The sequence below is a fragment of the Vidua macroura genome, chromosome Z, assembly GCF_024509145.1.
Source record: "Vidua macroura isolate BioBank_ID:100142 chromosome Z, ASM2450914v1, whole genome shotgun sequence".
In the NCBI taxonomy this organism is placed as follows: domain Eukaryota; kingdom Metazoa; phylum Chordata; class Aves; order Passeriformes; family Viduidae; genus Vidua; species Vidua macroura.
This window is the reverse complement of record NC_071611.1, coordinates 12,000,473-12,023,916: the sequence shown is the minus strand read 5'-3', so window position 1 is coordinate 12,023,916 and position 23,444 is coordinate 12,000,473. Positions and strand designations below refer to the sequence as shown.

The following is a 23,444-nucleotide window of genomic DNA, read 5'->3' as shown; positions in this document are numbered from 1 at the left end:
TTTCACAGATAATGGAAGTTGGCTTATCAACGTCTGCCAGCTCCCTGGGCACTCATGGGTGCATCCCACCAGAGCCCATGGATTTACAGGTGTTAAGTTTCTCTAGCTCATCTCTAACCCAGCCCTCTGTGACCAGGGCGAAGTCTTCCTTTCTTCAGCCTTCCTCTCCTGCCTCTGAGGCCTGGGACTCCTCAGGGCTGGCCTCACCAGTAAAGACGGAGACAATTAAGGCATTCAGTAGTTCTGCCTTCTCTGTGTCTTCCATCACCAGGATACCAATCTGATTCAGTAGTGCCCCCACATTTTCCCAATCTTCATTTTGCTGCTGATGTACTTGTAAGAAGTCCTTTCAGTTGCCCTCGCCAGATTCAATGACAGGTGGGCCTTGGTCTTCCTCACCTCCCTGCATTTTTTGATGATGTTCCTATAGTCCTCCCACAGGGCCTGGCTCTGTTTTCACATCCCAGAAATTTCTTTCTAGAAACTCTCTGCTCATCTATGCAGATCTACTGTCCCCTTTGCCTGATTTCCTGCTCATAGGACTACACTGATCTTGAGCTTGGAGGAAGTGATGTCTGAATATTGACCAGTTCTCTTGGACCTCCTTATCTTCTAGAGACTTATCCCATGGGATTCTTCTAAGTAGGTCTTTGAAGAGGTCAAAGGTGGCTCTCAGGAAGGTCACGCAGGATCCCGACTCCCTAGGACACGGGGCCAAGGTGTATGTCTCAAACAGCAAAAACAAGATAGTTATGGAGCCAACCAAGGATTGTTGGAAATAACAACCAGTGATTGTTGGTAACACACACTGTGAGAAAGAACCAGGTGTGGCTGGAGAAGGCTATTCAGAAGGTAGGGCAGCACTTTTTCAGGGCAAAGATCCTTGTGACTCTTGGAGATAGGAAAACAGAGTGCAAGCACCAGAATGAGACTGAGAAAGGGGCGTGCATGGACTGTAGGGAGGGATCAAGACCACTCAAGATCCCTGAAGCCCTCTGACCCATTTTCAGAAAGGTCTGAAAGAACTGACTGTGCATGATAACTAATTTGTATAGAAAATGAGAAAGTTTTCTTCATGGCAGGGAAAAAAAAAAAAAAAAGGTATCCTCACAAAGCCCAGGCACATGTGCACCCCCTGTCCCTTGACCTGGAGCCATGCTGGAGACAGGACTCTCTCTCTGTGTCTCTCTTGCCTTCCCCCTCCTCTTTAAATCACCTCTCTCCCTCTCTCTGTCTCTCTCTCTTTCTCTCTCTCTCCCCCTCCTGCTCTGTCCCTTTTTGCCCTACCTCTTTATCCAAACCCCATGTTGTGTGCATATTCTAGGACATGAGGGACTAACTTGTATCAATTCTCATGCAAAGTGTGGAATTTACTAATAAAGTTTTGTAAGCTTCTGCAGACCGTCTGACTTTTGTTGCTCCCTTTGACCACAAGCACCTACAAAACCTGGGTGCTCCCTTCCATTTAAGGACAGGACAGCACTGTGACTAGTGATGGCAATATAATGTGCAAAAGGGCAAGCTTCACTCTGAAATAAGAACCTTTCAAAGTAAGAGAAAATGGAGGTATAACAGTGTCTTTCTATCTTCTTGCAGTGGACAATGGATCAACAGAATAGGCATGATTTGGGTGTCACATCCATGGTTTATTGTAATTTGTGCTTTGAAAGGTGTGTGTAAATAACACATAATATTTCCTATTCTTATGAGAAATTAAATACTCTGGCAACACTGCAGCCTTTTCATCTCTATTAATTACCCAAAATATATATAATTTGCAGCTTAAAATTATTGTTTCAGACAGCATTAGACTTCTGCTCTTCTTAGGGCTGTCAAGATAAAAAACATCTGCAAGAAAGTCTCTGACAGAAAATCCAGATAATTACATTGCAAATATTGATGCAGAAATCCTGTCGCAAATAATGCCATCTATGTAATGTTAGATATAAAACTTCAGGCGAAATGAGGATACTGACACAACTCACTTCCTTTTGTTAATATATAAAGTAAGTAATTTCTGTTTGTCATGACTCTGTCTCTGCACTGCCCTGAATAAATCAGAATTAAAGGATTTTTACACTTCCCTGCAAGGAGAAACAAAATCTCACTATTCTTCCTGCTCTTGTTAACTGGGGCTTTCACTGAGAGATTGGTGGTAAATGCTAGAATCCACTATTTTGAAAGGTAAAGCTTTTCTTGGAGACTGAAAATGGACAAGCAAGATCTGATGTGGAAAGTCTTTATCTGCTCTTCTGGTGTTTCTGTACACAAGCAAGATATTCTTGCACATCGTCTGGAGAGCCAAGTATAAGAGGAACTCTCTGGTGAATATTCTCAGGTTTCACATCCAACACTGCTTCAGTCCCTGTAGTTGCCATCCCACCTGCCTGCTCAATGATGAAAGCCATAGGGTTGCATTCATAGAGAAGTCGGAGCTAGAAAGAAAGAGGAAACACTTGATTGCCTTTGGGGGAAATTATATCAAAATATTTGCCAAAACTTAGCATTCCTTTTGTGATTTTAGGAAATGTTGTACCAAACTTCTATTGACCTAAGTAGCAATGCCTTTCAGAGAGCCCTTCCTTCCCTCTCATCTTCTTACCTTTCCTAAAGCTTTCTGCTTGGAGGAACAGTGCACCAACCTTACATCCAGGCATGACCACTATCATTTCCAAGTTGACATACAGATGCAGCACCACTGAAGCTGTATTTTGTCAAAAATGTCAAAAGTGGTTGTCCCACAGGCATCAGCAAAACAGTTAGGCTGGCTAAGCTAACAGTACTGGGAAAGAAAAGTCAAAATATCTTTTCATATGGAGTCTTTACGTGTTAACTCAGAGCTTGGGATAATCATGTTATGTTTAGTCAGGATATTTTGGAGTTTGAAACTTGATGCTCCCAGTTTCAAATTTCAGGATTTTATTGTGTCTTTTCAGAAATGTAGGTAGACGTAAGTGGCCTGAACTTATCCAGATGGTGGCTTCAGAAGGAGCTGCAGGTATTTATTAAAGGCAAAATTTCCCTTTTGGTTTGGACCCTGATATCTGTTTACATTTCTTTTTAATGTTACCTCTTGGGGTGAGTGTGTTCTGGTGGAATGCAAATTTATTTAGGACATATGCCAAAAGTTTCTGTGTTTAAATGAACAGTGATGATAGCTGGTCAGTTCTGAACAAATATTATTTCTGTAGGTTTATCTATTAAGTGTTTGTGTACAACAATATTAACACATATTTTGTTTAAAGGACTCTTGACATGTACAAAAGAGGAAAAGCTTTCTGGGAAAAAGGAAGCGTGGAATGCTACTGTATATAGAGACAGAGAAATGGGCTGAGCACAGGACTTTACTATCCATCATGCCTTTAGCACACTGCAATAAAACCATGATATACAACAACTTAGGTAGTGCTGTATTACCTTCTTTCTTGTCTTTAAAGCCCACTGAAGTGCTACTTCTGGTACAAGGACTCCATCTCTGAGGCAACATAGGACCAGTATTTTTCACTCTTCTTCCTATTGCTTGGCCCAATTCTGGAAGATCATGAGCCAGCAAACAGCAGTGGTATCACCATGGAACCACATTTCAAGTTTCTTGTTGCTAAGCTATGACTATGTGACTTGAGGAAAGCAGTTTTTCATCAGGTAGCAGTGCAACTGCACTTAGGAATCTTCAGATGGGCTCTGTCTTCAGTTAGGTTTAACATTTTCACCTAATAGAGAACTATAAGCCTGAAGTTTATAAAAATATTATTCAAAATATATCATTTGAAAAGATTTATTTGTTGTCTTGTCCTGTAGTGTTTATTGAGCATTTAGTTTTCTTTAACTTAAGCAAGGATCTGTACATTTTAGGGCCTACATCCATGTAATTTGCATTTACTCTAAAGACTTTTGATCAATTCCTTTTGATCAATTCCAGTGACATTTGATTCTTTTCAGCTCTCTAATTGTCTGCAGGGAAAGATGATCAGGGCATTTGCCACAAGAGTATTCTTTTTCCAATAATAAAAGTTATATGTGAAAACAACTATACACATCTGCACTCTGAACAGAAAGAAAATTTATTTTTAATGATAGCATGTTTTGCTTCTTCCATTACTCTCTTTACTGTGGCAGTTCAAGCCAGAGCAATCCAATAATAAATGTTGGTTAGCTCTGTGGAAACCTTTATTTCTTTAAAGTTATGTAAGTACTTGTTCCTTTGTACTTCTGTCCTGTTTTTCATTCTCTCTTTTCAACAATGGTTTAGTAGAGATTCAAAACAAAAAGTTTAATTTGAAGAGGCCAGTCAGCAAACCCATTTTTTTTCACACACAGCAAATTCCTTTTTTGTCCCTTTCTAGTATGTACAAACAGATCCACATCATTTAGTGAGGGCTTTTTGGGTGCTGTTTTGGGTTTTTTTCCCATTGGATGGTGATTCAAAAATTTAAATCATTTTTGCCTGGACAAACATGCAGACATTTTTGGCTGCATATGTTGAAGACAATTATTTTCCTATTTTTGCTTTGAAGACCGTTTGGATCTGCTGGTATTTTGGTAAATACAGGCTCACCATGATGAAACGAGTAGTCGTCTCTCCCTAAAGACTGTAGATATTGGGATATTCTGAGATCAGTGTGGGAGATGAGGCAGATTCCTTCATGTACCAGCCATGGATACAAAAACATTTGAATAGAAGGTGTTAAGTATGGTGTAGATCAGGAAAGAATGTATTCTTGGAGTCAGAACACCATGTCCAACCTATTATGTACTGAGCCAATGATTTTCTAAGGATGACCTGCAGGTTACTGCTGGTCCACAGATGTATGACTAGGTCTCTTAAAATATATTTGTTTAGAAAGTTGATAATAAGGGTATTTGATATCGCAGAAGAGAAGTTGAGGTTGACAATGGTCCGTGGTCCATCACTTTCAAAGACTGACTGCATTGCATTGCACTGCATTGTCGCAGTGCATTTTGTACTGGTGTCCAAATGGGAAGTCACATTTTCCTAAAATACTGCATGAAGCTCACGTTCCACTGTAATCACCTTTTGTGATCAAGTAGTAGAAGCCGGAGTTTGCAGAGCTGGTGATATAAGCTCAGTGTCCTTTGGAAAGGACACTGGTAGGAAGGTAGGAAAACCTTTTTTCCTAGCATTGGACAAAACCCTTTCTGGGGCTCAGCATATCCCACCATGGGATAACTGGTGGGATAACTCTTGTTGCCAGTTTAGAGTGCAGAGGTTTTCCTTAGATCCATGTTGTATCTGCCAACCATGCACAGGTGTCTCAATGGGTTTCTATGGTACTGAAATATTACCTTTAGAAAAATCATTAAGTCCTTTGTTGCAGTGAAAACCACTTGAGTATTTCATAATATAAAAGCACAGAGGAAAATTTCTGGCCTAAGTTGGCAATTGCCTAAGTTTCTTTCCTAAATTCAATTGCTGACTGTCATTTTCATTAATAATTTTTTCTGAAGTGGAACATTATTATTTATTTATTTATCTAAGCTATTGCTCTGGTAATACCAGAGGTATTAGGTTGTCTAAGTTCACCAGAAAGGAACTCAAATTACATACCTTTCCTTTAGGACTCTTCTGATTAGCAGGATACATGAAGATCCCACCGTACATCAAGGTGCGGTGAACATCAGCTACCATGGAGCCCACATACCTGGCACCGTACGGGGAACTGCCATCCTGAAAAACATAGAGCAAAGCACTATATTTACCAGGCTAGACAACTAGTAACGTGGCAAAATGTAATTTTGCTATGAAACAGGAATCAGAGCTGCTTAAATCAATGGCTGCTTATGGATACTGCAAACCCTGAATTCAGTCCTAAGCTCAGGCTTTTGTAAGATGTGATTGTCTACAGGGTTCAAAGATATGAGTTTTAAAGAGCTGCATTCACAGGATGCAAATCAGAGTGCCTATAATTTGGGTGCACAATTTAGAATCAAATCCCAGCCTGTGAAAAACCAAGGGACTGAAAACTTCTTCACCTTATCAGAACAAGGCCAAAATAATTTGATTTTTGATCTTTCACTGGTTCCTAAGCCAGAGCATGAGGAGTGGTGTCACTCCTTTACATGCCCAGATGGTTCCAAGAGGACTCCAACCTTTATCTTCTAGCTTATTTGTCAGGTGGTGAAATTGGTCATAGCATTCATTCTGCAGGTTAGCTGAGGAGATCACAATTTATTAATGAATGTAATTTTCCGTGCTCTCATCTTAGAAATTGATGTTGTTGAAGGACAGGCCATTTTAACAAGAGCAATCAAGGAAGTATTCATGTCAGTCTCAGGTCTGCTGGTCATAGAAATGGGTAGGTAGGTAGACCAAATAATCTCCATTCAAGAAATTTAACATCATGATACTTTTATGAAGCGGAGATACAATATATGGATGTAAACTGAAGGAAAGCTTTTTAAGAAAATAATTTTCCTGATAGTTTCATATCTCTCAGTCTGTCTTCAATAGAGCTGAGAAGGAATTTTCGTCTTCCCAGATCATTACAAGAGACTGAACTTAATGAATATTTAATACACATATATGTTTTGTATTACAATGCTGAAAGTCTGAAAATATCTCAGCAGGCTTTTTTTTCTGTCTGGATCAGTTTCCTAATAAAAGATCCTAGCACTTTCTATAAAGGTCATCCTGTACTGATACTACATCTAGAAATCTACTACATTGTTCAGCAGTGACAGCTCCAACACCTTCAGACACCACAATTTAGTCATCTTTCCCAGCAAAATCATAAGGTTGGCTGGGGAAAAAAATCCACAACTGGAAGGAAAATAGAGAAAAACATAATTCTATTTTGACTAATTTTTTCAAATTGTTCAATGTGACTGTGAAGTATTGATAATTACTCTCTATTAAAATGGAAAAAATTCTCATGAAATTACACATTATAAAGCAACAGAATACTAGGAAGTTAAGTTTTATGCTGCTAAACATAAGACTTGGATTTTTGATATAGATGGTAATAAAATTGGAAAAGACGCCTATTCTAGGCTATGTAATAACCCTTGTTCAACCCTACATATGTTGGTTTTTATGATTCATGTTGCACACATTAGAAGAACTATGAAAAATTTAGAAGAAAACAATGCAAACAATGAAAGACTGATGGATAAGACACAGCTTAGAGCTTTTGCATTTAGTTTTGTTTAAATCTGGTCCTATTAACTGTAGGCACAAATGAACAAAACTTTTAAGTATTTGTTCCCTTGTTTTTCATGGCTTATGCCCAAATAATTGCATATTTAGGCTTCAAATGATAGCTTCTCCATCTCACAGCTGTTTGTAGTTGTGCCTTTGCAATTGTAAAAATCTGACATCAGGAAAAACCAAACACCTTTACAGGTATTAAAGAGAGACAAATGTGAGTTTTCAGTTAAAGTCTGAGAAAGATGTGATTATAGTCTCAAATTATCTTTAAAAATACAATCAAAAGAAAGACTTTCTTTTATGGTTTTAAAAGGTGATGAACTGAGTCTTAAGAACAGTTTGTTGAACACTAAGAAAAGCCATAACATATTAAAAAGCAGCCCCTGAAACAGACTGCTAAAGATTGCTTCTATGATATTATCAAATAAGGACTCTGTAAACCACAGGTATGAAATTTAGTGACCATGAGCTGCACAGCTGAGCCACCTGTCTACACATCATCTGACAGGTTTGCAATGTGCTAGATTTCCTATTCACATGGATATTATTTACATAATTTATGTGTACATGGACCGTGTTATGCAAAGGATGCTTTGTGGGTTTCCTTCCAACTCAGGATGGATGCCACTGACAATTTTAGTTGCTTCTTACCAGATGGATAGATGTTTACCAGCTAGAGACACAATGCTGGGACTGTGCTGAGAAAAATACAGATAAATTCCTCCCTTCTGATAAGGTTATCACTGGAACTGCATACTGAAATAAAATTTTTACTTCCCTTAGCATATAGCTGTCTGCATGGGAAGAATTAATACTCATTTTAGTTAGTGAACTGTTACTTCTTGTTTCCCCAGTTTTGTTGCTCATGCATTTTTTTTACAGATAAAAAAGTTAATAGGTGTCGCATGCACATTGGCATATTGCCCAGGCATTCTTCTCAAACAAAATAATAGAGCATGAATGCTAGATAGGTTCATCCCAAGTTCTCAGTAAAGCCAAGCTCTGTGTTTGCTCAGTAAGCATTTCTGATTGTTTAGTTGATGTCAATGAAAGAGCTGGAGAACCTTCATGTTCTCTTGGTCAGCATCCATGTTGAGTAAGCTTGTGGCTACTCTTTTTTTACCCCTTCTGCTGCTTTCTCTTTTTTTGTTTAACTCAAAGGAACAAAAATGATTCATAACAGATAAGTCCTGTAATTTTTTTTTTTCCTTCACATTCTGATAGAAGTTAATTCTTCATTTCTTTCTTCTACTGTTTTCTGACAGCCCTGTTCTTCCACAGCAGAACAAGACCTGTTTTTTCTTATATAAATATGATTACTGGGGCGGGGGGGGGACAAGAAATTTTTTCTGCAGCAACACCCGGCATCCCTTACTCCACATACAGATGCGGTGACAAAAGAATTGTGGTTTTACTAGCTTTTTCGTATCACTTGGACACAGCTTGGCTAGCTAACAGAAGAATGCTTCATACGGAAATGTGCTGTTGAGGGCAAGTTTTTAATGGCATTGCTGAGACAAATTCTTAACCAGGGAGTCTCAATTGCATAGCTCTCATCATCAGCAAGCTGTCATGAGACTCAGCTTCTCTTGTGCCTGACTGTAGGAAGCAAAGATAAAAGTAGGTGTCGTAGCAAAGTGCAACAATGTCCACAGGGTATTTCAAATTCTACTAGTGCTAGAGAGAAGTTAGGGCCTTGCAGCTATTATGGGAGAAAGAACCCATTTTGGGGAGGAGTTATAGTAAAATTTGTGCAGAGACAGTTTCTGGCCCAGCAGCGCCCACTAAGCATTGCAGACTGGAGTAAACATGTTGCATTACAGGCAACTTTGCAAACAGGAGCTTGCTCTTCAAACTGGTTAAGCAGCAGTGTGATTTTGTCATGCTTAATAAAAAATCAGCTTCACTCTCATACCAAAAGAGATGTGGTTAGACATATGGTTTCCCACTACATGATAGTAGTAGGAGGCTTAGGTCTGGCCTGCAGAACATGAGCATTTTTCTAGTGCTTTTCATTCTGCATTTATGCCTTAGGTAAATGGTGATCTGCAAGAAAATTTGAGGTTCAATGCAGTTTTGTAGTCTGAACTGTCTGATCTGGGACACTGCTGTTAGATAGCAAGGGGAAATCTCTCTTCTACTCATAAATGGTTGATTTTTAGTGTTTTGTCACTAATGACAATGATACAGAACATAGGACATGTTGTGGAAAACACTGTACTTTTCCCTGTTATATTTTTAACTTTTCAGTTTTTCATGGCAATATCATCTGAACAGCATATTGACCTAGAATCACAGAAAGGAGTTAATAGAGGTAAAATCTAAGGAAGAAAAATGCAAAAAAGTGACAAATAGCTAAAACTGATGCCTAGTCTCTTGGCTTCTAGTGGCCAGAAGAGTATAGGGTAGATGATCTTCCTGAATAAGGAGGTGTTCCAGCATGCCCATACATCAGTTCCTCCTCAAGTCACAGGTAGGGGATATTCAGCAGACACGCTCACTACCCTTCTGCATGCTGGAGAGAAGGGGACAGAGACAGAAACTGTGAAAATCTCCACCTGGCTCCTGTAGGGAAGGTAGGAACATCACCAATGTGGCTGCAGCTGGGTAGCCTTACAGATGAGGCCAGGAAGCACGTTTCATGCTACAAAGAAATGCAAAACCTTTTCTCTCTAGTCCTCCCCATAATACAACTATAATGTCCTTTCCAAATCAAGGAACTGAGTTATGCTGTTTCCAAAACTCAGGTTCATACCAAGCTTCAGATAGGCAGGGCACTTCCTTGTGCTTTGTGGCCATAACATTTGTGCTTCAGCCCTTCTCATGCTGACAACTGTACATCTCAGAGCAGCAAAAAATGTGATTGTTCAGCACAACTAAGCAGATTTCCTGTGCCCCAAATAACCCATGCACTTCTGTGCTGCTTGCTTTAAAGCAACAAAAATATCTGCCAACTTCTGTTGCATTAGATGAACAATTTCAATAGGTTTTCATCAAATGATGCACAGATTTGAGATAAAATAATGTTTGCAAGTGAGTTTTTTCCGGTACATCCTAACTTTTTGATTTAGTAAGTCACATGATAGAGCTGTCCTCATCCATCCTGTGGGGAAATACCTCAGTCTGGTCTTTCCACAGAGTTTGAAATCTCTTCAGTCTTTTTCTAGTTGCTTGGGATTGATGCATTTGTTTAAGAATTTTACTTTAAACAATACTTTGCTGGTTTGCAAAAACACAAATTAATGAATCCAGTCTTAGTGCATTATACTGAATACATGGCCTGGTATGACGTCAGCAGAATGAGAAGCACAGATGTTCTTCACTTTCCAAGCTGGATTACGTTTCAGGAAGTAAGAAAGTTGTATTGTGGGCTTCTGCTTCTCTCGCAGCTGAACTGAATGCAGATTTGGAGTCTCAAAATAATCTCAAATATTCAAAGTTAATATATTTAGAATGCTGTGATGTTAGACTTTGTGTAGCTACAGTCTGGGTAACATGAAAAGGGGGGTTTGATATTCAGTCAGTAGTCTTGCAGCTATAGCTGATACGGTAAATCCAGATTTTTCAGCTCAGAAGGAGGAGCTTATCATGGGACCATAGTCTAAATGCTTACTCATTTTATTTCCTTTTTACTGCACCCTGAGGTGTTTACTGAATCCATTTATTTAATACAAACCATATTACAAGTATCCTTGACAACTAATAGCTTAAAAACAATGACCTTTTTTTTTTTAATAGGAAGAGCTTTAAAAACAACTTCCTGGCTAATTTAAGTCCTGAGTTAATCCACATCACCATGTTTCATTATGAATTACTCTTCACAGCCACACTTTCTAGAGAGGTTCCAGCTTTCCTTATTGAGAACTTGTGTACTGTCCTCCTAGCACCGATAAGTTAATATCAAACTGTATTTGTCCAAGAAAGTTCATCAGACATGGGATGTCTTTCTTTTAATCACCAAATATAGTGAATTTGTGTCTCACACTATTTATTTAGTTTTTCTTCCCAGCCTATAGGTTGGTTCACGCTCCATATGATACAAGTAGACTGTGCAAAACTGATACTGCATTTTTCAGATGCAAGAAGGTACAAGAAGGAGAAGGTGATACCACCCAGATTCTTGCAAACACCTTCTGGGCAGCACGTGGAATCTAGCCCTGAATGCCCAACTGAACACATTACTGAACTGCATATTCAGATAAAGCTAGAAAATGAGGGTATCCCCAAATTTGACGTGCACATTTCCAGAGTTTTGTTGAAAGATCTAGTTCTTGGGCACATTTCCCTTTACACAAACAAGCTATGACTTTATTTACCAAAGTCTAAGTTATAAAACATGTCAGGATGCCAAAAACCCCGCTCCATTACATGCATATCCAAAATGGACCAGCTGGTATGAAAGGGTCACATGGGTCTGAACTCAGGAAGACCTTCAAATAGTTTTCCATCAGCCAGGACTGCATGGAATGCAGTGCTTGCCAGTGCATGGTACGTTGGGTACAGTGCTAATATTTTCTTACCTCAGGGAATTTTTTCTTTTGCAAATACTCTGTCATTGCAGGATCAAAATACTTTGCATAACCTTCGTTGAGACTGTATACCTTCCCCTTCTTCTTGATTTTAACATCTCTGTCCACCAAAATAAATTCACCAAGACCCTGCAAGATGGGATAAATGAGGTATTAGCAGGCAGCAGAAAATTTTGTTGACTTTCTGTAACAGCTGTCACACTAGCCATGGCAGAAATGCTAGCACAGCTTGATCCTTTCAGTACCAGCCTATAAACTGACAATATTTAAAAAAGAGCAGAAAGCAGAGAATTTACATTAAATTAATCAAAACTTGTCACTTCGGTACTATAAACAAAACCTAATTGAAATAGAGTATCAAAAGAACACCAATCAGCCCTGAAAGCAGATGGATCATGAATCTCTGTCCTCAAATCATAAGACTGCAAATTAAGAAATGACACTGCCTTCTGATTTTTGGACTCTTCTTGGCCTGTCTTGTCTAAATAACTTAAAATGAATGTGGTCAGCTGCACCCATGTGTTGCTCTCTGCAGTTTGATTTCAACTTTCACCTTCTCTTTCTCTGTCTCCAGCAGAGCAGTTCATCTCCCGCTTCTTTCCACTTGGAATGAGACTATGTACAAATGTTACAAGAAGTTTTGGTAATAATTCATCCTTTAAATTAAAAAAAACCCCATAAAACCATAACAATAACTGTGTTATTCTCCTCATTTAATTCTGGTTTTACAAATTAATGATCTTCCCGCGTTCCCACAGTAACACTCATTGTGTTCCTTGGCACTGAAGAGTGGCATATGTTCAGTTGTACAGGTGGTGTTGTGCTTTTGCAAATTTTTGGATATGCACCTTATGCATAAAACTACTGCACTCAGGAAATGAAACATCACTTGCCTCAAGCTATCAAAAAAATGGTCCTTGCCTCAGGCTAAACAGTGAACATGCTGATGTTCTTACTGAGACAGAAAAATCAATAATAAAATAAACACAGATTCCTTTAAGTGAATATAAAGACACAAGTGTTGGTTTGAATGAAGAGGGTTTCAAACATTTAACTGAGAATTTAAGTTAATTTCACTTCTATTGAGTAGGAAAAAACCAAGCAGGTATTGCAACCTCATATATTATTACATACTTGTAAAGAGTAGGTGGGATGCTCCAGGACATGGAAAAAAGAATTGCATAAAGGGGATAGATGACAGAGACAAGGATTAAACAAACACAAGTACAACCAAGCACAGAGAGCTCTGAAAGACAGTGGCAATGTGATTAACACCATTACTGTACCGGATCAAGCATGAAGCAATCCACTCCTTGCCCTGTGGAGAGGGCAACCAGTGTAGCACTACCATACAGGGCATAGCCTGCAGCAACAATATTGCGTCCGGGCTGTAAAGCATCTTTGTCAGAGGGCTCATCATCTGTTTCCTGAGGAAAAATTACCATTGAACCAAAGGTTAAATTCTGATAATGAACAATAAAAACAACACTTCAATAATAATGTATGACAGATTTCCTTTTTCTGTCTATGCAGGCCTTTGAAACAACAAAAACAGAGATTGTTACACCCCTCTCATTCAGGGCAAGTTTGGTACAGGTACATGCACATGCTGGGATAGGATGTTGAGAGTTTGTTATTTTATACATGTCACGCAATCAATATGATACATGCCACAAAGCTGATCCCTTAGCATTATATCCCCAGCTATTAAATGAGGATCATCAGAAAACTGAGACAGAGCAGAGATACTAATTTTCTGTAAATGTAACATAAGCTATGATATTGACACCCCTGAGAGGGAATAACTGAGAGATAAATGCTGTAATTAATATTACAGAAAAAATGGTTCCATAGTACAGAATAAAAGGGTATATGGTGCAACATATGATGGAAACAAGTTTTTGCATTGGTGTCTTCTAGTGAAGGGATGCATAACTGAAGGGACATAAATGCTCATCTATTATATACAAATGCTCATCATATTATATACAAAATAACAAATGCATTGGGTTATGTAAAGTGTGCATGTGTGCAGGCACTCTTCTGTAACTCTACATGGAACATTCAGGTGGCATTTTACCTCATGCTTTTAATCAATTTCTGACACTTGTATTTTGATTTGGCACTTTGGTTATCATGGAGCAACAGCAGCCCAAGCAGACAAGGTGCAAATATTTCCAGTCAGCTCTAGGGCTGTGCCTCAGCTATGGCTTACAAGAGTTTGCCTGATGGGGTATGTGAGGAGGACAGCCAACAGTACTTGGGAAGGTTGGTTACACCCTTCATCTCCTGCTGCTACAAAATGGGTAAGGATTGCTACCTATGCTTACTTAAAAGTTTGTCAGTTGTGGTGGGTCTTGTATGGATTTTTTGGTGGTGGTCCATGGGGACTTGAAATGAAACACCCCCCTTTCTTCAGGCCGTGGCTTAGTATTTTATTGTTCCCAACTCAGTTTCTCAGTGATTCCACAGGCTTATTTGGATTGAGTAGCAGCTAAATAGAAACAGCAGGTCTAGCCCAGAATATCTGGTTAAAAAATATTAAAATCCATGAAGACTGTCTTGTGTAGAAAATGAAATATTTGCCCATCAGTGTCCTAGTAAGGTGTTCCCATTCATCGCTGTACACCAACACCTTGAGGAAAACTGAGATGTGGGACACCAAAACGACACCTTTCTTGGTACACGAAGGTAGTAATTTCAAATCAAAATGCTTTATCTTTCAGCTGAAAGACTTCGTTATTTAAGTCACTTCACTTATAGTTTTTAACTGAATTTTGCTCAAATCCTTTCATTCCTATTTTGCCAAGTCCTTCTGTGGAAATAAAAATCCTGTTGACAACCAGCTCTTCATGGGAACTGAAATTTAACATGTACCAATATATGTGGTATTCAGTCCCTTGAAACTATGTCAAGCTGCTTATTCTGGGAGTTTATAATGCAGATAATGAAGGAAGACTAGTTTAAACTTTTGTTTGCATATTTCAGAGCTTCAAAAATTGACTAATAGTAGCTAATACTTTGCAAAACAATCCTTACAGTACCAACTATTATGGCCTAGGTAGCTTCATCTCTTTGAAAAATATACCCCTATGGTACATACATCGCACCATTAAAAGCAATGGTTGTCTATAGCAGACTAATTATTTCAGCATAAAATGCAGAATTAAACATTCATTTAGACAGTTTCAAGCATATTATGGTTGTCATAGCTTTTTGTATGGTCCTCTCATTAAAGAAAAAATAATTTTGTATAGAGCAAAGTAGTTTGTTTTCTAGAATACAGCATATATGCAACACATGTGACTTTGGGTTATATATGATATTGTTTTAAAATATATTTTATCTGAGATGAGCTTTTCAGTCCTATTTCTTAAATGCATTTTCTATGTTAATATGACTGAAAAACTATATATTTGTTGACTATTTTGAAAAAAGCAGAGGAATTCCTCCCTCAAGGTATAGTCAGTTGGGCTGAATTCACTTGTTTTTTCATCCTTATTCACAACTGTGTTTCCAAGAGCTAGCTTCCAAAAAGAAGAAAAGAGAAAACATTTTGCAGAGCTAGTTAAAATGTGAAAAAGCTACAGATCAGCTGATACTTCAATGTTAGGACTGCAGGAGTTTTGTTGTGCCAAGTACCATGTACTGTTAAACAAACCAGGGAATTAAGCTGGGCAGTACACTCTGATAATTGATATTTGCTCTTCTTTCTGGCGCACAGATGGATTTCCTGTCCATTATATTTTGACTATGATGGTGGTAGTGAAATACCTTTAGAGGCCTTTATGCAAAACAATAAAATAGACAGATGGACTGCAAATAATGAGTTATAGTGACTCTGTCACTATAACTCAAATTGGTGTGAGGTTGGTGAAACAAAGACTGCAGAGTTTGGCTATAGGGGTACCCTCAGGTGATATATGAGTTTGAATTTTTTTGTGTTTGTGATTTGTCTGACATCACATGAGGGAATTCTCATCAGCACTGGGAGCAGCACTAAAATGACTTGATTTCCCGGTCTCCATTTGTATCATGTGTTTCATGAGTAGCCTTTGTGTTTTTACTGAATTCTTATACCTTCTCTGTGAGGGACCACATGAAGGGGAGGGCATTGTCCCCACAATAATGAAGGGTAGCAAATAAAATACATCAGAGGCATTGGGCAAAGTTACAAATTAAAACTAAAATGAAACAAAGCAAGAGAGTTTCATAGCATATTTCTGCAGTATGAATTAAGGATTGTAGATTTAGCTCAGTGGCATGAAAACCTGGGAAGAACCCAAGCAAAAAGCATTTATTGTCCCCAAATCTTGACACTTTGGCATCTGAGAGCCTCTCAGTGGCAGCAGCTGTCCAGTCCCCTGCTGATTCGACAAGGTTCCTCCCTCAGCCCCCCTTTTCTGGTGTTTCTGATTTTCAACTGTACCACCCTGGTCTCAGAAAGCAAAGGCCAGTTGGAAAATTAAATAAGATGAGATAGTATTTATTTCCTTATGGGTTTTTATAAGAAACTGATAGAGTGCTTTTCTGACATGATGAAATGGTCCCTCCCACTGTGGTGGAGGCTCTGGATTGGGAGCAATTAGACAACTGTTTTCAGGATTGAAATGTATTGTCCCAAGTCTAGCCTTTCTGTAAGAGTGCTTATTATCTGTTTTGGTTTTTTTCCTAAAATAAACCAAATGTTTCTGCTTTGGAGAGTGTGCCTTTGGAAATGAAGTTAAAGTGAGACATGGTGAGAAAATCAGTCAAGAGCTCATTTCAGAACTGGTAGATGCTAAGGTTCATCCTTTGGAATCACAATGGTTCTACCCTTTCAAAAATGTTATTCATGAATCTTAAAAGGCCTAAAATTATGTTCTCTTTCTTAAGGGATACTTATCAACTGGAATTAACATCTCACTTTTATTCTTTCATACTACCCTTTAGTACCAATCAATAAAGCACTTTTTATTTAATAATTTCAAAGGAAAATGCAGCTATTGTCTACTGCAAATATTGGGAGATGCTGTTGTCATTTAGAGTATCTTTGGAGAGATAACTGAAAAGGGTGGAGATTCCTCTGCTTAACATTAGGGCACATTTCATAGATTTCATCAACACAGATAAGCTCTTTTCCCTGCAAAAAGCAAGATGCTGCATGGTACTGGAGGTAGTCCCAGGAATGCTCTTCCAAAAATCACACTGGGCACCATCTCAGTGTTGTCTGGCCTGCACAGCATCTGTTGTGTGGGTAACAGTGCAGACAGCCAAATTCCAGGACTTGGCTTGTGCCACAACCCTCTTGAGGTTGTGCCATAACTATTTGATTCACTAGTAGATGCATATTCTCAATAATGATGACTATTGTATTACCTACAAGAAATGTAAAAACCAAGGACTAGTCAGATGAAAATTATGAGCTAAAAAGTGAGAGACTTGAAAAACATCTTCATTTGCTTGAAGTGTAACATCTGAGTCTGCAAAGACTTCTCTGAAGTCACAAGTACTGTAAACTGTTATTTCACAATAGCAATGGCTGAGGGTCTCCCACAGTCCCTGACAGTGAGGTCAGGCTTTGGAAAAAACACCTACTGCTGGGAGATTAGCAAACAAATCACAAGACTTCGCATGACTGTAATTCTTAGTGTTTGTAATTGGCTGAACTGCTGCTGCCCTGTGTAGCCCCATGGGAGCAGACATGCTACCGGGGCCCCGACGATTGTAGGTGATTGCTTCCTTCAGCCCCCAGCGTCTCCATACTTATGGACTCCCATCCATGACAGGCACAGCAGCTGGCGCTGAGAGGCCACACGCTACGGTCCAGGGCTGCCAGCCCCCGCAGCGGATGTCCAGGAGGACAAATACTGCGATTCTCGGCACCCAACGCGGAGTCAAGCATCACTGAAGGAGATAACCAGCTGCCCTGGAGGCGAGATCCTTGTAGTTAAGTGCCTTTGTGTCTGGAGGAATGAAGTGCTTTCACCTAACAATTTCACGAGGCTGGCTGTCTCCTTCCTGTGAATTCAGGCAGCATTTTAGCACACGTGAATATCAAGTGTTCGTCTACTCTTTCTAAGGCTCCCTTTTGCCCAGAGACACCTAATGGACCATGGAAAGAAACTAGGCAAGGTGATGAACTCAAGATGTTTTGCTTTCACCAAGCAAATCATGCCATGTGTGATTTGCTCCTCTTACCTTTTTGTAGATAGCAAATATTGTTCCTATTGGTGCCAAGCAGTCTATATTGGATGAACCGTCAAGGGGGTCAAAGCACACCACATATTTACCCTGAAGCAGAAGTGACAAGGGAAACAATTAATGATATGTTGCTTCACATTATTATTTGCTTTTACTTGAAAACTCACATGTTTTTATGTCTGCATTTAGCCCTCCAAGTGTGCCTGATACAGCTTGTCAAAGAAGGCTGCACTGCTGACCCAGCTGGCCCTGCAGGACAACAGCAACTCCCCAAGGGCCTGCCAGAGAAATTGGAGAGGACACACTTCTGCTCAGACAGCACAGATAGATGATAGAGAGGAGCAGTCCTCTGCTGCCAAGCAGTGCAAGAAATTGTTTAAAAGCAAAAGGACAGACTCATTCTGGAAGCAAGTATCTTTCTCGAATGAACATGTTTTGTTTTGCTACTTTTTGCTGCGAATGAAAGGATTTCGCTGTGTTGTGAGGTTTGAGGGCAAGAAGGCAGAAAGAAAAAAAAAATCTTCGGGAAAGGGCAGGTGACATCAGCATGAACAGTAACTCGCTGTAACAGGATCCCCTCCTAGGGGAAGCCTGATGAAGCAGTCAGGTGTTTCCTTTGGACATGTAACATAACACCCAGTTCTGCCAGCCTCTCATCTCATTTTATCTTGCTAAATACTAATGTAATCCAAAACCATCGCACCGGTGGTCAGGGAATGTAACAGTACACTTACACCTGGGATTTGGGATGTGTTAACAAGCTTAAAAATAATTATTCTCCCCCCCTTCACAAAACTTTAATAATAATTGTACTCTCCACATCTCTTTTAGCTGTTGAAATCATGCCACCCCCAAAAGTTATTAATCAAAACAACACAGAAATGGTGCAAATTTTTTGAATTCTCCCGGGAAGGGCCGAGTTTGGGGGCCGGGGCCCGGTTTCATACTTGAAGCAAGAGTGCCACCTGCTGCTGCCTGAGCCGACACCCACCCCCCCCGGGAATGCCGGGGCTGCACAGACCCGCTTCTCTTTTGGGGTGATGATGGCCTCCTTGTTCTCCTCTGTGACCAGGACGCAGGTGCTGTAGGAGGACTGGAGCATGTTAATCACCAGGGAGTTGGATAATACATCCAGCTTCTTCACCTCATCACCCGTCACATTCACAGTGCCAGCTATACCAAACCTACAGAAGAGAAAAAATGTCAAGAAACCTGAAGGAGGCCAACGTTACAAGTTTTTAGGAAAAAACACCGTAACAAGTCTAGGTTGTTCCTTCATCTTATCTTCCTACACCTTTAGATAATCTTTGGATGAAACAGCTAAGGTGCATTATAAGACTGTTGCTGCTGTAGAAAATAAAAGCATGAGCTTTGAGGCCTTACTTGGGTCCTTTTGCTCCTGTGTGGATTTCTCCAGGGCAGAAGCTGAGCCTACAGCCCAGCTGGTAAGGCTTCCCCAGCAGCTCCATGAAGCAGCTGGCCACAGTTTCGAGAAAGCAGAAAGTGCAGTGAGCATCTGCAATATTTTCTGCCACTAGCTGCTCAGAGTACCATGGTGGTCCTTTAACCCACATTCGCTCAGACCACTGCCAGCCCCAAATCAGGACTTAAAAGGCATCCCTGGGGAATTTGCCATATGGAACTGTATCTCAGGATCAAGGTCTGTTTTATTTGGTGATCCTCAGCTGAGTTAGGATGATGCTTCTTTTTCCTATCCCAATTTTAGCCAAATACTAATGACATATTATAGTAGTATATATGTTTCTGAGACTTCCAGTTGAAGAAGCACTGTTTAGGCCCAATGTGCACATTCTGGACATCTTAGAAATACAAAAAACATACAAGGAAAAGATACAGCTTTTTTTATTCATTAAGGGAAATTAAACATGGGGGGGGGGGGGGGGGGTTGGGGAGCAGGGGCACGTGGGGGAAAGGGAGGAGGAGAAAGAAGCAAGTAATTAGTCCCTAGAATGATGTTGGTCAGTGGCAGGCCTGAGCTGGGAGTGGAGTAGGTCTTTTGTCTTTCTCAAAGCTCAAAGCTGCCTGTGCTTTTGAGAAGTATTGAGTGTTTGGGACATTTTTGGGTGCCAAATTTAAGGTTTTGAAAAAGACCATGATTTTCAGGGAATGGTAAATACCTACTCTCCAATTACTGTGTTTTCAGGCACAATCACAGCTCAAGTCTATGACTTGGAAAGAATTCTCCTTCACTTTTGAATTGAAAATTTGTCAAAAATTCATGCTCGGTGCTTCAACATTAAAGAAGACACTTACAGTCTCCTATTTGGAGGGAGTAGAAAAATCAGAGCTCTTTAACTGCACAAATGTGGATGGATGCAAGCCACTTTCACAGTGGTTGAAAGTTTGCCATGGGGATCCCTGAAATTTCATGGTTAGTTTCAATAATTTGAACGGTGCAAGTTACTAATTTGTATGTTTGGATACTTTAGATATTTCTGAGACAACATCTGAAGCTTTTTGTTCAGGAAAAGAAACATTTGCTCCTTAATGTAACGGATAGTTTGGTTTTTTTTCTGAAAGGGGAAGAAGGATTACTATTATTACTATTGAGGTTATTCCACCTCTAGCCTATCAGTTTCTCTGCTGTTACAAACTACTTCAGAGATTGCCTATATAAAGATAAAAAATTACGTAAGAGCAACACTTCTTTTAAGTCAAAGAGGCAAAATAGCTCAGTTTCACCTAGTAAGGACAGAGACAAAGCATAGTTTAAGAGTAAGGGCATAGGAGACTGAAACTGTGGTTCACTTTGAGTATGTCTCATGTCCTCTCTATGCACTATAAAGTGAGGGCAATAGTTCCGAGACTTTGAATTCATGATTTGCCAAGATGATTGAGGACTTGGACCAAATAATCAACAGAAGAACAAAATCCCCCCCAGCCCCTAGGGTCACACATTTTGGTGTTTCTGTGGAAGGAAATGAAACCTCAAATCCCTGAACAAATAATAAATGTTGACTTTCTTTCACAAATATATTCTTTCACAAATATATTCACAAATATATATGACTGGCCTCTTTCATGCATGTAGGTGCAAGTACATGCTGAGGCATGTTCAGAAAAATATCTTTCAATACATATAAAGAACTTTCTATTTTAAATGCACGATTTTATTAGGGCATTCCATATCTCTGAACTCTTTCAGACAGATCACCATTAAAAGACTTAGACTGATGTCTATTGCACTTGTCCCTATGGAACAGCTCAATACATTCCAGGTTTTGCTAAGGCCATTTTTTATTCCATCTGCGAAAGCACTAGATGACAAATTGTTTGTTTTCCTAGAGGGCCTTTTGAGACTCCCTGCCTGTAACCCTGCATGTGGGATACAGGAAGGAAAGAGAAATGAAGCCAGGTATGGCAGCGCATGGAGTTTCTCTCAGGGCTGTTGCTTTAGAGCATTGCTTATACAGCAGGCAGGCAGAAAATCAGCCTACCAAGATAAGCCAAGCCCTGACTTACACAGTTCAGCAGAGGGCTTGGATGTTAGCAGAATATATCACAGTGAAATACTCTGCATTAAAAATATCATGGTGTGATTTTTAACAAATTCACAGTAGATATAAAAATAGATCAGTATCAACAAATGCAAGAGATAACAAGGTGAGCAGTGCATTGAAGTTCTGTTCTGACTTACATTTTTAGAGTAAAATATTATATAACAGCAGTTAGTTTAAATGTCTATCTTGCACCCAGTATTAAAATGCTCCAGAAAGAAAGCTTTCCTGCTTCCCACTCTTGATAATCCAGGGTCTGATCTTACTCAGCTTAAAAAAGACACTTCCAAGGTATTTATGAATCCCTGCCCACTCCCCAGCCTTGCTATGCCAGTAGCTGTCTCTCTGCCTCCTCTTCCTCCCAGAAGTGCAAGGTAGGACTCACATGTGGGCAAGGCCTGCCTTTCTGACAGCAGCAGAAATGGCCTTTATGGCAGTCAGCATGGAGTTGAGCAGCTGCGTCAGTTCCCCCGTCGCTCCTTTTACACGGCGCCCCTTCTCCATAACAAATCGCGTGAGTGTCAGCATATCCGTCTCAAAGGGGCTTTTGTCGGTCATTTTTGCTGGGTACCAGAGCTCCTTCTCAGCTGGACAAGATGCTCTCTTGCTGTGTTGAGATCCTGGGTAGCTGTTTTATTTTGAGGCGAAGCTGTGTTTGGCTGCGTTGCTGGTCAGAATTTATTAAGATGTTTCTGAGACCATGTGATTGAGTGCTCAGAATAATTGCACTCCATGGCTCCACTGGGATGCAGGAAAGGAGCCTGAGACAGGACTACAGCTGAGCAGCTACTGCTTGTCTGCACTACCCCCCCGCCCCAGCACTGAAATTAGCTCTGTGCAGATCTAGCTACATATTCTCACTGTACATCAGACTGATTATAATGCAAAACTCTTGCTGGCTGAGTTCTTGGAAATGGATTTCCTGTAGATCCTGTTCAGCAATTGGTTCAGCATAGCCAAGGCTATGTTTACAAGGCACCAGAAATTAAAGCACCAGACACCAGTAACCATATGTGCCACAGTGTCCCACAGCACTGTGACTCCAGACAGTGAAGTTCCCTTCCCATAAGTCCTCTTTTTTCACTCTCTTTTGGCCTCCGCCCTGAAGGAGGGTTTTGAAGGGGTGCATCTAGACATGCATTTTTTAAAGTGTTTTATTTTGCTAGTTGGTCTGCCGCAGTTGCATTTTCTTTATTTAATTCCTGGTCTGGGCTTTTTGTAATATTACAGTGCTTGAATGAATGAGTATTGGTTAGCTGTGGTCTGATTAGTTACAAAGTAATTATGTCTCCAATAATTTACAAATAAGGCTTCTCTGATTTAAGCATGTCAATGGCATAACTCACAAAATGAAATTTGGTTGGCTTTCATGTTGTAGTGCACCATGTAAATATAGGTATGTCCAAATTTGCAATTATGCTGCCAGTAACTCCTTACAAGCAATATCCTCAGAATATATGGTGCCAATGCGAAGGTAAGACAGAAGCTCTCCAGGTAATGTATTAGATTTTGCATTAGATACATGCAGTCTGGAACACAGCATGTATCTTTTAATTACAGCACACTGTCTTCCGACACTGACTAGGCAGTAAGAGAAACTATATGCTGTTACATGCTGTAGCCTTCATTTTACTTAGTAGCAGCACTCTTACTTTAAAGTAGAAGATATGGAAAGCCCACCAGCAAAACAAGAAAATCTGGAGTAACAGAAGAAAAGTTTTATTAAGTGTCACTGTTATTCCGTTAACCCAAATTACTGCACTAAAATCTTGCCAGGAAGACAAAAAGAAAATTCAGTATCAAAGCATATACCTCATGTGTTTTTGTTAATAGAAACTGCAGCTAAAGCATTTCTTCAGATTTTCCTAGAAGTGTCTCTTCATCTATGAAAAATACATTATTTGTAGGGTTTTAGAAGGATTTGAATGCTAAGGTTTTCTACTTTGAAACCAGCTGCAAGAAAGGGTTTTAGAGATTGACAGCACTGAACACTAGCCACAAGCCGAAGGACAAAATTCAGTGCTGCTTCCATCCCATGTGCTTAGCTTT

General features: G+C 39.7%; 1 protein-coding gene across 1 annotated transcript; it reads right to left on the bottom strand.

Annotated features, from left to right (window-relative positions):
• Positions 1 to 1,640: 1,640 nt before the first annotated feature.
• Positions 1,641 to 22,148, bottom strand: LOC128821652 (fructose-1,6-bisphosphatase isozyme 2). Its single transcript, XM_054002853.1, has 7 exons — positions 21,781 to 22,148; positions 18,899 to 19,061; positions 17,875 to 17,967; positions 12,981 to 13,121; positions 11,686 to 11,823; positions 5,567 to 5,686; positions 1,641 to 2,435 (listed from the first exon to the last, which is right to left on the bottom strand). Exons 1-7 carry the CDS (start codon positions 21,951 to 21,953, stop codon positions 2,241 to 2,243), a joined length of 1,023 nt encoding a protein of 340 aa, XP_053858828.1. The 5' UTR covers positions 21,954 to 22,148; the 3' UTR covers positions 1,641 to 2,240.
• Between the last annotated feature and the right edge of the window lie 1,296 nt (positions 22,149 to 23,444).

What these genes read in the sequence shown, in the direction of transcription:
- LOC128821652 (XM_054002853.1), bottom strand. Translation starts at nt 21,953, where the DNA reads ATGACCGACAAAAGCCCCTTTGAGACGGATATGCTGACACTCACGCGA. An exon ending in AAGGCAGGCCTTGCCCACAT is followed by an intron (nt 19,062 to 21,780) that starts GTGAGTCCTACC and finishes TCTCTTCTGTAG; the next exon opens with GTTTGGTATAGCTGGCACTG. An exon ending in AAAAGAAAAAATTCCCTGAG is followed by an intron (nt 5,687 to 11,685) that starts GTAAGAAAATAT and finishes TATGTTTTTCAG; the next exon opens with GATGGCAGTTCCCCGTACGG.